This window comes from Sciurus vulgaris, assembly GCF_902686455.1.
Source record: "Sciurus vulgaris genome assembly, chromosome: 12".
Taxonomy (NCBI): domain Eukaryota; kingdom Metazoa; phylum Chordata; class Mammalia; order Rodentia; family Sciuridae; genus Sciurus; species Sciurus vulgaris.
In genome coordinates this window covers 4,259,145-4,275,542 of record NC_136473.1, presented here as the reverse complement: position 1 = coordinate 4,275,542, position 16,398 = coordinate 4,259,145, and the positions used below count along the sequence as shown (strand labels likewise).

General features: G+C 40.0%; 1 protein-coding gene across 3 annotated transcripts in view; it reads right to left on the bottom strand.

Annotated features, from left to right (window-relative positions):
• MTR (5-methyltetrahydrofolate-homocysteine methyltransferase) overlaps positions 1-16,398 on the bottom strand; it is a 93,949-nt gene that overhangs the window by 19,092 nt on the left and 58,459 nt on the right. For all 3 annotated transcript variants that reach the window (XM_079107035.1, XM_079107036.1, XM_079107037.1), the window contains 6 exons: positions 15,170-15,259; positions 13,835-13,987; positions 12,833-12,940; positions 11,685-11,785; positions 4,238-4,305; positions 3,415-3,535 (listed from right to left, as the gene is read on the bottom strand). In XM_079107035.1, the coding sequence (XP_078963161.1) occupies positions 3,415-3,535; positions 4,238-4,305; positions 11,685-11,785; positions 12,833-12,940; positions 13,835-13,987; positions 15,170-15,259 (641 nt within the window). The remainder of the gene's footprint in view (positions 1-3,414; positions 3,536-4,237; positions 4,306-11,684; positions 11,786-12,832; positions 12,941-13,834; positions 13,988-15,169; positions 15,260-16,398) is intronic.

Here is a 16,398-nt window from a genome sequence, read left to right as displayed (position 1 = left end):
ACACAAACAATAATTGAAAAAGACATTTGTAATAACAGTAATTTGTTAAAATTTAGTTAAAATGTGAAAGCTAACTGCAACGATATATGAAGTCCTTTTTTTAAGAGGACCAGATTTGCAATAATTTCTCATCTATTCAGTCCTATTCTTTTAGAGCAACAGGTTAAAAAAGAATACTCCAAGTATATTTCCAGCAATCTTCGACTCCCATGGGTGATTTCCCATGTCACCTTTCAGCCTCGGGACAGCTGTGACCCCGTCAAGTGTCTGGAAGCCTAGGTCTAGTTCTTCTGTCCATGTACACAAGCCACTGGGGCCTAGAAGTCCCGAGCTTCTATCTCCTCAGAGAAACGTGCCAGCAAAAGTCTGGAAGTCCTGAGCTGTTATCTGCACAACAAGCAAGAACTGACCCTGCTGAGCCCTCAACAGGTCTGAGGAGGAAATAACCAGGGGTCTTAGAGGAGCTTCTGAGACCTTAAGGCTCCTGAATGCTCTGTAGGCCAAGCAGCCTAGAAGATGGTTTTATTCAGACATAATATTAGCTGCAAATGAAGAGATTGAAAAATCAGATCTCATAAACATTAAAAACTTCTATAATCCTAAGACACCACAGAAAATAGCAAAAGGCAAGCAAGATTAGAAGAATCTACTTGCTGTATTTGATAAAGGGCTCATATCCTAAAACAGTATGAATAAGGCAGAATACCCAACTTAAAAAAAAAAAAAGACTTAAGCATATGTTTACTATACACAGAAAGGATGTACTAGCATCACTACTCAGCATAGAAATGGAAACCAAAAGCATATCAGGACGTTACTGGCTGGCAGTGGTCAATGAAGAGAATCGTACACTATCCTGGAATCTAGTACTTCTCCTCTGGGCAGAAGTACACACAGATAACGCTAAAAATCAGTTGCAAAAATGTTACTGCCGCATAGTTTGCATAGTTTGTGAGAGTTTCAAACTGGAAAACCCCAAATGTCTACAAAGGCAAGAATGTTAAAATCATAGCATGTTATATAATGAACACTACACTGAAATGGGGGCAAAAACCTCTAAAATTATTTTAATAACAATGCTGGGCCTTCCATACACAATACTGTTCCATTTATATAAAGCTGAAATGCAGGCAAAACCAACCTACAGTGATAGAAGACAGAAGAGTGTTTACCTTTGTTGGGGAGGATGCTAGGATGTGGGACCCAGTGAGGCTGCTAGGGTACCAATGACATCCTATTTCTTGATCTGGGGGTGGTTACATAGATAGGTTTACTTTTGTCGTACAACTGTATGACCTGTGTAAGTTTCTGTGTGAATGTTACATTTCAGCAAAAGTGCTTAATTGAACAGGAAAGCTCAATGAAGCAAGAACTGATCCACAGTCACTGTTCAGAATGGAGTGTGAACTGGGAATTTTCCACGTAAGCTCTTGGATGCTACATAAGACTTATTTTTCAAAGGTTGCTTCAGGCCCACAGGAGAAGAGGGATGGCTCTTAGGAAAGCACTGTTATTGACTTTTATATTCCAAATAAAGTTCCAGAGACTTCAATGAGCATGGAAGAAAAGAAAACCAGAAAAGAGAGAGTTCATGGAGAAACAAGGCATTGGAAAGTTAGAAGAAACCTTATAAGGTCACGATATCCAGTTTTCTACATTCAAATATTGGCAGACAATGAGAATAGACAGTGAGTGATTTCCCATGTCACCAATTCTCATTTGTGCATCAGAATATAACTGTAAAGATCACTGATGATTCTAATTTTGCCATCAAAGATGCATCCTGAGAGTCTAGTCATGTTGCTTCTGAAGGTTTCTTCTTTAACCTGGTGACTCTGATAACAAAACAGACTATTGGTCAAGTTCTAATCTGTACAGTAGCAAATTCCTGATCTTAAGCTAAGAAGTTTTTATAAAAAGATTTTAATTCTAAAGCCACTGTCATATCTACATAAGTGGCAATGACCTTTAATTCATCTGCTCATTTAAGTATTTCTTCTGTTACAGCCATGGTTTTTAAGGGCTTTCGTCCTCTTCACAGTCCAGAGATCCTCTTACTATTCTTGTGCTCAGTCTGTCATCCATTGTACAGGACCGTGCTCATCAAAACCCCAGTTAGTGATGGCTGGTCAGAGTCTTTGAAAATAATTCTGCCACTCAGTACAGCAGATAAATCATGTGTGACTAAACATACTCAGTTTTCTAATGTGAGCAATGACTATCAAACTACAGAGTCCTTCAAATATGAAGAGTTCTTAACTGTATAAAAGACAATGTGGCTACTTATAAAAATGATCCATTCATATTATACATGGTATGATGGTTAATTTTATGTGTACATTTGGAAGTCCACAGTTTCCAGTCTCCATTCAGACCACAGTGTAAATGTTGCTGTGAAGGTATTTTTCAAATGTGGTTAATGTTTTGCTCAGTAGATCCTGAATCAAAAGGCTTACTCTTAATAATGTGGGTGGGCCTCATTGATTCAGTAGAAGACTTTTAGAGAAAGAACTAAGAACCCTGTTTATTCTCTGCCCCTTCTCCATGAAGAAGAAATTCTGTCTTGACTGTCTTGAGACTCAAGCCTGCAACATCAACTCTTGCCTGGGTCTTCAGCCTGCAGATTTCAGACTGTCTGCTTCCATAATCACATGGGCCAATTCCTTGAAATAAATCTCTCACTCTTTCCAAGGTACTCTGAAATACTTATGACCAGACCACTACTGTATTTTTGCAGCAGAAAAACAAACTGCATACATCAAGTTCAATGCTGCAGCATGATGTTGTCCCACCAAAGTAAACAATGTGCAGCATAAGAAGTGTTGCAAGAGCCTGGTTATCCAAAATAACACATCCCCGAGAAATCACCATGATTGAGACCCCAAGAAAGTAAAGACCATGCCAACAAATGGGAGCTTTTCCTCCTCATATCTTTTATCCTAAAAGTTCTCCTTTCAGAAATAACTCTTCAAAGTACCTCTTTGATTCATTCTAGCCAGATGGGTTTTGTCTCTAAACCACTGGAAGATCAGAGTTTCTTCAATAATTGTCATAACTATCTCTTTTTAAGACAGAGAGTGGGCAGAAGTTCAAGCAACAACTTTGTACCAAAAAACACAGTTTGTGCTCCTAATCTGATTTCAAGAGAGGTAAGAGTTCATTACAATTCTCAGAAACTGAATGTGAGGTGAGAGAACTAAGGAAAAGACAACTATAAGCCAAAGGAACAATAGGGAATCACAAAGTTTCCTATGCATCATATACTCTGACTTTGTTCAGGCTCCTGATACAGTAAAGACCAGAAAGTTTATATAATAAGGAGTCAGTGTACACGCTTAAGGATTTCAGTACTATTTGTAAACACTACATTTAGCAGAACTTAAAGTAAGCATAAAGCTCATTATTAGAACTTACTTGGAAGTGGTTGCTCCTCCAATCAACAATGGGATCTTTATAGCTAACCTCTCCATTTCTTTGGCAACAAAAATCATTTCATCCAGGGAAGGAGTGATGAGTCCTGACAGGCCAATTATGTCTATTATTTTTAAAAAGAAAGGGGAAAAAGAACAATAAGGAGGATGGGGGCAGGGGGGAAGTTTTGAAGACCCATTTTTAGGGGCTAGAGTCATGGCTCAGTGGTGGAGCTCTTGCCTAGCAGTGTGAGGCCCTGGGTTCGATCCTCAGCACCACATAAAAATAAATAAATAAAATAAAGGCATTGTGTTCACCTACAACTAAAAAATAAATATATTTTTAAAAGACCCATTTTTAAAACTTTATTTATAATACAGACCACAAGACCTAACATGAATTGCCAGCTTCTAAATCTAAAACAACTTTTCTTTCTGGGGGGTTTTAATGTGCTATTTACTTTCAGTAGCAAATAAGATTTATAACTTAAAGTACTTACCACAGTTTTTGGAAGCTATATAATAGAAGATTTTATTTACTTCATGATTTTTCAGACTCAAACAGGACAGTATTTGAAAACACATAAAAACAACTATACACAGGGGAAAAAAAAAATCAAGTCCAAGTGTTCTCTTATTAGAAGTCGGTCCCCATTCCATCTCCCACATCTTTCTCAATCCCCAGTGCAGATGGGCACCCTGGTAGCCCCTGGCAGAAGCTGGACTTGACGGTCTGCATATCCCTCAGACCCCACATGGACTGAGCTTTTTATTACACTTGGGGAAGTGACACTGAGAGTAATGCCCAGAGGACAATCGTACCATACCTGCTTTGTGGTCAAGAGCAGCTTTCAGTATCTTATCGCAGGGAGTCATGACTCCTAAATCAATCACTCTGAGGCAGAAAAGTGAGATGTGGAAAAAAACCAATAACAACCCATTAGCGACAAAGCTGCAAAGAGCATGTTCATTTCAGGCATTCAACACTGCTCTAATATACAATGGACTCACTGAAACGCTCACCGAGCACTGACAGCCGCCACCACAACCACCAAGTGTCAGGCACTTACTGTAAGCCAAGCACTAAGCTAAGCCTTTTTACACAGCTTTCCTGAAATGTAATCCCCGTTTCATGCAATTCACCCATTTAAAGTATACAATTCAGCTAGGAAAGGTAGTGCATGCCTCTAGACCTAAGTTGCTCAGGAGGCTGAGGCAGGAGGATAAGTTGAGGCGACAGGTTTGAGACCAGCTTGGGCAACACAGGAAGACCTCAGTTTAACCGCAAATAAATTAAAATTCAAATTAACATATTCAACAGTTTCTGGCATATTATTTCTTAACCCTAGTAAGATATATGTAATTTTCCATTGTATCTGGTTTTCAGTGCACAATTCAGTAGCATTAATTACAGTTACAATGTTGCATAACTATTACCACTATTCTTCCAAAAGCATTTCATCGGCTATACCAAAACACTGTTACCATTAAGTAATGACTGCCTCTTCCTCTCCCTTCCTCCCCCCACTCACTGGTAGCCTCTATCCTGTCGGCTCTATGAATTTACCTAATCTAGATATTTCCTGTAAGTGGAACCACACAGAATTTGTACTATTGAGTCTGGCTTATTTCACTTAGCACCATGTCTTCAAGGCTCATCTACCTTTTCATTTGTATCAAAATTTCATTCTTTTTCAGGCTGAATACTATTCCACTGTATGGCTATGCCACATGCTATGGTTTGGATCTAGGATGTTCCCCAAAGGCCCATATGTTAAGGGTTCATGCTACTGGGAAGTGGTGGAAATTTCAGGAGGTGGGGACTAATGAGAGGTCTGCTGGTCATTCAGGGCATGAGCCTTGAAGGGGTAATTAGATGCCAGCCCCTTTCCCTTTTCTATTTTTTTTTTTTTTTACTCCTAGCCATGAGATGAATAGCTGTGGCCCAACATCCACTTCCCATCATGATGGTTGCCTCAACACAGGCCCAAAAGCAACAGGGCCAACCAATCATGGACTGACACCTGCAAACCTGTGAACCAAAATTTGTTACAGTAACAGAAAGCACATTTTGTTTACCCACTCATCTGCTGATAGACATCTGGGTTGTAATCTAATTTAACCCTCACAGCACCTTTATGACTAAAGTAGTACAATGAGAAGGGCTTAAGTAAGTTAAGTAACTTGTCCAGTCACACAACTAAATAGCAGGAGAGCTGGAAGAGTTAGGATCTAAATCAGCAATACCTCATTATTAATTCATTTGAGTCAATAAAAAATGCTTGGAAGTTCCTCAACAGAAAGCTGTTGAGCAGGAAGCCAATGGGGAGGGTGATCGAGAAGAGGCCAGGCCCTGTACGTGCACAGCTGTCACAGAAAAAGCTGGACACTGAGGCAAGGAGGAGAGAGGGATACAGGGAGCAGGTCACCCAGAGAAGTGCGTAAAACTCAAAGGATGGGCGCACCTGAGGTGGGACAGGCCCTGGACGGAGAACACTGGGAGTATGCTCTGAGGAAACAGAACAATGCAGGGCGGGGGGAGGGGGTTCAATTTCTACAAAGGAACAGCTCTTGGAATACAGAAGGAGGAATGCCTGCCCTAGGAAATGTTGCAGGTACTATTATTCTATTTTAGACAGAGAACACCTACAATGTTAATCTTTTTATCATTTAATTATATCATATTTGTTAAAAACATTTAAAAATTACATGCATTTTCATTCATTTAATTACATCAACAATTCTTAAAATTAGATAGGTAAAATGTTCACATTTTTAAAGTATGAGTATGAACCTTTACATGACACATCATCAGCTGGCAATGATGGTGCTGAACACTGGGTAGGAAGGAGGCTTGTTTCTGACTGTGTGCCCTTTTGTATGCTGGATTTTTAGCTTATTCCAATATTACTTTTTTTTTAAAGAGTTGTTGTTTTAATAAGCAAGCACACATGGAATCCTCAGTAAAAACTTGACAGTTTCAAATCAAGAGTTATATTCAGCTTTATTAGCTCTAACCTGGTAGCAAACGCCAGAGGTGTGAATGATGGACAACCCTGGAGGCTGCAGAGAGTAAGACAGCACCCCACTTCTTCTTTTAACATATTGAAGAAAGTCTCATAACCAGATCTTTTGTTAAATAATGAGTAAGCACAGACGGCTCCAAAAAACCAGGCAAAATCGTACACTGCCTCTAAATTCAGACAAAAAGGCCTACACTTCAAAGCGGATTTTTTCAACGCTGCATATGTTTTAAAAATTCAATTAAAAGTCATCAGCACAATGCCAGAACTATCTTGCTGTCACTGCTCATTCTTCTTCCAGGAACATCTTACCAACCACCTGCTGATTCCCTGCACCACATCCTTCCACTCCCACCCACAATGCCCTCATCTTCCTTGCCGGTCCCGTGGTCTCCCTATCATTCAAGTCATACCCAATGTCTGTGCGCCCCTCCTAGGCACATTCTTGCATTCTGACACTTGGGAGACTGAAGAGAATAAAAATGAAAGAAGTCATGAAAAATGCTGATTTTATAGTCTAATCTTTGTAAGTGCTTGTAACACAGCTATAAGCATTTAATTTGGGTTTCTAATTCAAAAAAATATTTAAGCTACTCTAAATACTTTAGCAATGTCATCCATTACTACTGAAGAATATACAGAATTTAGAAAATAAATGTTATGAGACAAAAAGTAAAAAAATAAACCTACAGGGGCTGGGGTTGTAGCTCAGTGGTAGAGTGTTTGCCTGCAAGTGTGAGGCATTGGGGTTGATCCTCAGCACCACATAAAAATAAATAAATAAAGATATTGTGTCCATCTACAACTACAAAACATTTAAAAAATAAATAAATAAACAAACCTACATAGCAAGATACAGAATCAACAACACAGGTGTCCACTGGTGGACGAATACATACAGGTAAAATAAACATACAACAGAATACTATTCAGCCCTCCCTATATGGCTGAATAATACTTAAATAATGAAATATGCATGTATAATAAATTATATAATAGAATATTATTCAGTCATTAAGAATGAAATACTGTTGTTTATGGCAAAATAGATGGAACTGGAGGACATTATATTAAGGGAAATAAGCCACACACAGAAAGATGTTCTCTCTCATATGCATCAGCTTAAAAAGTTGATGTCCAAGTATAAGAGAGTAGAATAGTTATTGCTGGAGACTAGGAAGAGCAGGGGAGGAAGGAAAGGAGGCTGGACAACAGGGACCAAAGCACAGCTGAGAGGAATGATCTCCTGCTCCACAGCACAGGAGGGTGACTGCAGTTTACAATGACCTACTATATGTTTTACGAAGAATCAAAAGAGAGGAACTTTGAGGTTCCAAACATACAGAAATGCTAAGGAGACAGAAATACTAATCACCCTGTATACATGTAGCACACTGCTTACTGGAACTGAAATAGCACACCATATCTTATAAATATGTACAATTATGTGTTCAGTAAAAAGAAAAAAGTATAAAAGGGGGAAAAAAAAAAAAACTCATTTGCCTGGCTGTCACTTCCCCCTGCAATTCACACATTCCACCAACAGAGGGAAGTACCTGCATCAGAATTCAGCTTCAGCTACTGTTTCCCACCTGCAGTTAGGCAGTGTTAGCAGAATCTGTTACCATTTCTATTTTTAAAACAAAACAAATTCTTGGAAATCTCCCCTTCAAAATACAACAAATTAAAAGCCTCTAAATAATGAGCATATGAGGTGCTCAGGAAAGATCAGATTAGTGCACCATGAACTTAAGACACTCGGCTGAACAGGTCCACATTACTATTTCAAATTGTTTTCATCTTTAGCCACATCTTGCTTACTTTTTACCCATACCAGACAGCTGTATTAAGAAGCATTGGTGCCAGGCACAGTGGTGCCCACTGTAATGCCAGAGATGTGGTAGGTTAAGGCAGGAGGATGGCAAGTTGGAGGCAAGCCTCAGCAATCTAGCGAGACCCTCAACAACCTAATGAGACTCTGTCTCAAAATTAAAAAAAAAAAAAAAAAAAAGACTGGGGGCTAGAACCCAGTGATAAAACATGCCTGGTTAAAATCCTCAGTACAAAAAAAGGCAGCACTGGTTAAAATATAAATATGCCTCATTATTCTTTTACCGGATCCATATTTTTTAAAGTATTAAATGTATGATGTTATTTTTAAATATCTATTATACATCATAAATTTTCTTATACAATTGAACAGTATGATTATCTGTTAAATGGGGAAAATTCACATTTTTCTTTTTCTGTAGTTATTATTAGTGTTATTTAAAATCAAATTTAATATACTCAAATATCTGATCAAAATATTTCTAAATATTCTACATTATTAAGGGTAATTCAGAATATTAATATCTGGCATTACAGCTACAGATGTTTGCTGCTCAAGAAAGGACTGGAGTGCTGGGGTTGTAGCTCAGTGGTAGGTCACTTGCCTAGCATGTGTGAGGCACTGGGTTTGATTCTCAGCAACACATATAACTAAGTAAATAAAGGTTCATTGACAACTAAGAAAAAAAGGACTAGAAAGCAAGCTGACAAGGTACAAAGTTCCAGGTTTTAAAATTAGAAACCCAGAGTTTGGACTGCCACTTGCCAGCCATGTGCCATGAAATAATACTGAAGTTTTTCTAAGCCTCAGTTTTACTGTATATAAAATGATAAATAAAATAACTCTAAGGCAGGCAGGGCAGGATCAAAACATGAAAGGAAAGATGAAAAGAAAAGAAAGCAACCAAATAACAACAAATAAACCAGGAAGAGAAGGTAAAGAAAAAAATGAGCAACATTAAAGTACTAATTTTATGAACTGTCAAATGGTAGCCAATGTTAGAGTTCAGTAAACTCCTGGTAAATACATCTCTAGAGTCACTCAAACCCTCAAATTTGTAAATTCTGTTGCACCATATCATGATTCCCATAAAAATGTGTTTCCATCTAAACAGAACTATCACTTTTAGTCCTCTTTATTTCTTTTCCCCCAAAACGAAAAAACTTATTATTTCAGGAGATTGAATCAATGATAAAAAGCTGGAGAAAAGAAAGATTTACACTGAATAGACCATAGATTCACTCACTAACAGGGTGATTTACCCAAGAACACCAGCCTAGTGCTGACGCTAAGCAGAAGTACACATTGCTGCGTAAGGCCAGTCTCTAGAGGCCCTTGTCCAAGAGTTAACAGCATAAAACTAAACTCATCAATGCAGGAATATGTTATGAGACACAAGACAAAGGGGTATTCACCCCTGGTAGAAAGACTACAATTCCAATTCACTTACAGTTTTATAACAAGAAATTAAACTTTCATCAGAAGATGGTTCTCTACTTCGACTTACTAGGAAAGATAAGCAGCCCCTCAATGCACAAGACAATCAATGTGCTGCAGGAAGCCTTGGGGTTAATAAGCAGCCTTAATAACTGAACATTCAATTCCAGCAGTGCCCTGGAGAAACAGCACCAACTCCCTGGCCACCTAAAAGGTCTTTACATTCCTAGTATGATCTTCTCGACTAACTAGTCATCGATTAAACAATGACAATATCTCAAGAATCACTTGTAGCCAGGCACAGTGGCACATGCCTATAATCCCAGGAACTTGGGAGGCTGAGGCAGGACAGTCTTAAGTTCAAGGTCAGCCTCACCAACTCAGCAACCCTATTTTCCTTTTCAGGAAGACCCTATTTCAAAATAAAAAATAAAAAGGGCTGGGGATGTAGCTCAGTGGTATAGCATCCCTGGGTTCAATTTCCAGCACCAAAAAAGAATCACTTCAATTGCTTCTACAAAGTTTACCAACAAGTCACCTTCTTCAATGGTTTTTTTCCCATTATCACAACTGAGTGTGGATATGGCCGCTTAGCCTGATAAACAGTCAACTCGGGGGGCTGGGGAGAGAGCTTCATAGAGTTCTTGCCTAGCATGTACGATCCCCAGCAGCATGTGAAGGGGCTAACAGTAAATTTCTTGAGAAGTCAACTAAGTCATTTTGGTGTCTCTAATGCATACCTCGTATGTACGAGATGACCTACAAACATTTATTAACTGAATTGAATTTTAAATGATTGTGAGGAATACAAACAGAAACCAACCATCAGGTCAGAAAAGGTGAGACAACAGCAGAAATGTCTTGAAGATTCCAGGAAGCAAACCCCTTATGTAAATATTTACTGTATGAGTAAAATATCATATCAGTCAACCTCCAGAAAGTCTGTCTTTTTAAAAAATAATGAATACACTGAAAGAAACAGTATTACTCATTTGTAGGACTAGGAGAGAATGCCGACCATTTCGACCGTGAGTGAGAAGGCACACAGAGAGTCCGAGGAGGAAAAGGTGCCTTCCTGCCACCACTCCTCTACCCCGGCCTTCCTGAACTGTTCCTGGATGCATCTAACTAGTCTTGAAATCAGAGATGGATAAAAGTGTTGAGAGTAGAAAGGGACCCTGAAGGCTCACTGTTACTTGACAGCAGAAAAGAGAATCCTAAGGGGCAGGGCTGCATCTCAAGTCAATTCTCTTTTCTTTACCCAGAGGAAACAGCACATGGGATAGCAGTCCATGACTCAAAAGGAGTGATGGCTAGACACAGTTTTATCAGGATTTTCATTATAAAGAACATGGTGAAATCTGAGTAAAATATATAACTGAAATGGGCAGTCAGCTCTCATATGGAAATAACTTTGCTCTGAATATTTATTTTTCACTACTATGAGCTACATCACAAGGGAGTCTTACTTGCATACAAAATGCCAAAACCTAGCTTCATTATCACCAAGAGGCACACAGGGTCCTGCTCTAAGCAAAGCAGAGACAAGCACAGACAAAACCCTCCTACAAGACTCTGTTCAGTTAGGTCTCATACAATCTCCACTCTGAAATCTGACAGCTTACTGAGAGGATAAAGGGAAAATACTGACTGCCATTGGCAGTGGGGAGCTCCATGTTCTAGCCCCCAGGGCCTATGTTACAATGCCCATTCACAAGAAGCCTCTTGGCTGCCTCCACCTGCCCAAATAGTTTTTCCTCTTCTTTTAGTCCTTACTGAACACATAATAGATGATTACTAATTTATTTCATTTGAAAAGCTGTGTTACTGCAATTTGAAAACATGGTAGACCAAAAAAAAAAAAAGAAAGAAAAGAACCTCTAATATCTACTACCACTCCCTAACCCCCTCCCTCAATAATTACTCTGTTGAAACACTTCCCTTCTTGAACAGCAAGGGATGAAGGGTGAGGTCTATGCTTACCTGAAATTATTGCAGCCAAGGACCACTCCAACTATGTTCTTGCCAATGTCGTGCACGTCACCCTTCACGGTGGCTAGCACAATGGTGCCTTGGTAAGGGTCCTGAAAGCAAGCCACGCAGTGAGCATGCCTGGAGTTATTCAGAGAAGACCACCTAGTTCTCAAGAGCCAGGCAGGTACCAACACAGAAAGGGATTAATACAATCAACGTGAAGATGAGCCTGAGATCGAAATAACACTTGGCGAGCAGAGCGCTATAAAGGCAAGCAGTTCAAACAAGCCCACCTGGTGGGCAGCACAAGGGCTTCAACTAAGATGGTGCACTGCAACCTCTCAAGGAGCAGCTCAAGTTCAAAACGAACAGTCCCAAGCTGAAGAGCTCATCCTTCACCCCCAAATACTGTCTGACGAATGTTTACTGTCAACAGTTAAAGGAGGGAGAAGAAGGGAGGAGGTGTTCACTGCACTGTCCCCTCAGAATCTAAAAATAACCACATCAGCCTAGTGCAGAGGGTATTGGGAGTAACTTTCTACTACTTTAACATGGTCATTACGCACCATGCCAGCACATCTCCTACCCTCCAGGGAAAGAAACAAGGAAAGGCAAGCAAGGCATGGGGCATTTTTATGAACACTATGTCTGTCTGAGCTGGATGGGTTTAAGAATGAATCCCAAAGGCCAAAGCTTCCTGAGCTTCACTGGGAGCTAAGCAAAGTCAAAGGCTTAATGATTCACTCTGGTGGTGCAATCAGCAAAAATTAAACAGAATTTAGTAGTGATGTCAAGGACACTACTTGTAGAGAGAGAATATTTGTTCAAAAAAAAATATCCAAAAACAAACATTAGCCCACTACCTAAAAAAGCAGGAAGTCTTTGAAGCTGCAGTGTCAGCACAGAACTTGGTGCAAAGTAGTAAATGCCAGTTAACATAGGATTTTGTCTTGGTTGAAAAATTACATCTATATTAGAAATTTCATAAAGCTACAAAGGAAAACCCTAGGTTATCCTGAAGCTTGGTAAAAAGAGGGACGGATGTTAGATGGCTTCTGTACTTTATCTTCAGTGATAAACACAGCAAGCCAGCTTAGGCCTCCACCCGACCCCAACAGGAGTCTTCCGGGCCCACAGGCTTGAAAAAAATGACTTGCCTCTTCTTCTACTATGCCATTAAGCACTTTGTTTTCTTCTCTTTCTTTCTCCATAAAGGGGATAAGGTGGCCAACAGCCTTCTTCATGACCCGAGCTGACTTTATAACCTGGGAAAAAAGCAGAGTTGATTATCTGACTAACCATTGCAATCACCAGCCATCACAAACCACACGGCTTCTAAAGGTCATTTGTGAAATTCCAGCACAAACTAAGAGCACACACTTTAACCTCAGGCTAGTTACACTGGGCTCTGCTTTTGACAGTGAGCAGAATGAGAAAAAAGATCCCTGGGGGAAAAGTCACTGAATGAGGCAGAACAGGAGAAAAACAAGACTAAAAACCCAACACTGAAACTTCCATCTTCTTGAACTGCTGCCTATAAGTTTTTCTCTGGCTAAAGGCCCTCTATTGCTTCTCTGAATTCTACCTATCTTTCAGGTTTAAAATTTCCCCACCATGTGCTCATTCCCAACGTTCTCTTCTCCACACAGCTCACTTAACATTGAGCCTCACGCAAGACAAGTCAAGGTCTTTCAATTCTTCATTATCCCAAGGCTCCTAACCTAGATGCTTAGCAAGAGTTTGTTAACTCATGAGGCTAATAACTGCTGCAGTTCAAAATAAAGAGTGCTGTTTTACTTAAAATCTATCATTTAATGTACTACTATTTTAAACTAATATTTTTTCAAAGCATGCATCCTTTAAGATGAACACTTGCTGGTCAAATCAAATCTTAATACCAGCTTTACATTTATCTTGAATCTTAAAACTTCTGAGGGTAAAAGGCAGTGCAGAAAATCAGGACAGAGATTATGAAGCTAGCAATCTTCAGATGATTTCTAGTTTCCATGCCACTCTGAAGACGAGTTTCTCAGACAACTCCAAACACATCTGGGCAAGGACTGGTCCAAATCGAAACTTGAACAGAGTATCCAAACTCACTATTCACTAAGACAAGAAAGAGATTCAACTGTGAAAATGTCTCCCTATTTTTTGCCAACCTGAGGTAGAAACATTTTTCCAGCTCCAAAAAGATCGCCAACAATTTTCATGCCATTCATCAGGGGTCCTTCGATTATATTCAGTGGTCGGGGATATTTTTCCTGGTTTAACCTGGCTTCCTCAGTATCCTCAATAATATATTTTTCAATGCCCTTCAAAAAAAAAAAAAAAAGGAGGGGGAGGGGGAATAAGAGAGAAATGATTGGCTTAAGTTCAAATAGTCAACAGAAAATGAAATCATAGATGTGCTTAGGAGTCAGAATCCTCAGGCTGGGGTTGGGGCTCAGTGGTAGAGCACTTGCCTAGCATGTGTAAGGCCCTGGGTTATATTCTCAGCACTGGATATAAATAAATAAAGATCCACTGACAACTAAAAATTTATTTTTAAAGAGAGCATGAGTCCTGCAATCAGACTATGTGAGTTCAGATCATGGCTCCCAGCAACTACAGGTTATTTAAGCTTCGGTTTCATAAGAAGAGTGCCACAGGATCTTGCTCTTATGTTTATTTTGAGAATTATTAAAATAAATAACCCATGTTAAATGCCTAGCTGGCATTCTTGATACAAAGTAATATAAAAGTGTTCTATTAATGAGAAGGTGGACTAATTAGTAATTTCAAACTCAAAATTAATTAATTTGTATTATTGTATTCTGAGAGATTATACATTAGTAACATCGCTGCCAAATCAGTGTTTTCTCACTGTAACACTGCTTGGTTGGAAGGTAAATGATGGTGAGTGAGGTCCTCAGGTGAAGTTCAAAAGAGGAGGCTTCCCCAAGCTAGGCTTGAACAAGCCCTGGGGTCCTCTACTCAAGGATCCTTGGACGTGGCTGACTAGTTCCATGAACTGAAATATGTGAGTCTCAAAAGGTCCAAGATTTGAATTTTAGAGCACCCCCTCCCCCCAAAAAAAAACTCTGAAACTCTCTAGATTCACCAGTGGGAAAACTGAAGCCAAGAGATTATTTATCTTACCTAAAATCCCAGTCACCCACAGAAGAACCAGTATCGACTTGCTGATGAACTGAAAGCAACCTGGTCACGGCAGGGTTCTCAACTTCAGTACGAGTGACACTGGGCTGCAGTTATTTGTGTAGTGGGGGCTGTGTCATACACTGCAGTATACTGACAGCATCCCCTGGTCACCAGATTTCATTAACATCTCCCTCCCCCAGCCTGACAACCAAACGAGTCTACAGACAGTGCCAAAGTGCCGACGCATGATGTGAGGGCAGGCTGAGAGTAGACAGCCAGCTGCTGTCACCACCCACCCTCCCACAATGGCACCAGACAACAGTGATGAGCAGCCTCCGGCCAGTGCAGGTTCCCACCTTCACAAGGGCATACTCAAGCCGTTCTTCAATGGGGCTGTTCCTCCACTCATCCGTCTGAATGACTTTCTTCCCTCCTTTGCCTTGAGTCTGAATTGAAATTTGGAGCAAGAAATGGATATAAAAGGTCACTTATTGAGCCATCGGGCAGCAACTAATAAATTGTCTTACTCTTCCAGTAGAGCATCCAGCATGAATTAAGACACACGTCACTGACCTGACATAGGTTTACTCGGGACCAACCACATCTCTGGTGAGATGCACAAGCAGCTCTTCCTCCTCTTTCAAGTTTCACCTGAACTCTCACTCCCTGTGGCAAGATTCCCTAACCACCTCCTCCTTTAGGGTTGATGCCCCTGCAGCATCCTCACCGCATCCTGCAACTACCACACTGGATTAAGATCACCTCTATACATTTTCTGCATGTCTCAGTGAACATCAGCTGAATGTATTAATGCTGAACAAAAACTAGAGTTGCTGGAGCAATGCTTGTGCAGGATAGTAGAGGCCAAGACCCAGAAGGCCAGAAATTCATGCATGGAATTTGGACTTAACCTCCAGGGCAACTGTGTGGAGACAATAGTCACAGTTCTGCAGCTGCAAGGTCACATTCAAAATAGCATTTTTAAGAGAAACTCAGAAGGGGCCTGAGTGCTGACAGCAGGAAAGGCCAACAAAGATGAACATGAAGGCATCGAGTTACCAGCACGAATAAAAGAAGGAAGGATCTGGGGAGAACACCAAGATATAGGGCTGGGGTGGTAACTGGGATAACAAGATAGAACTCACTCATGAAGAAAAACCTGAAGAATAATTTAGAAAGAAAGAGTCCTTCTAAAGCTCACATTCCCCTCACTGGTACATGGAAACACCACTTGTTCTATCAGTCACACAATCAGATGATTCCTGTTTAAGGGATGGAGTTGCTCAGTTAAAATAGAGCAGCTATTCCAAATACTTTGGGTGGTGGGATTGAGTGACTTTATTTTCTCCTTTTGCTTATCTGTGTTTTGTAAATTTTCTAGAATTCGTCTCTGTTATTTGGTACAAGAAAAACATACTTCACACTTCAAAATATAAAGAAATTCAAGTTTCAGTGCACACCTGTAATCCCAACAACTTGGGAGGTTTAAGTAGGAGAATGAGGAGTTCAAAGTCAGCCTCAGCAGTTTAGCAAGGTCCTAAGCAACTTAGCCAGACCCTGTCTCAATGTAAAAAAATAAAAAGGG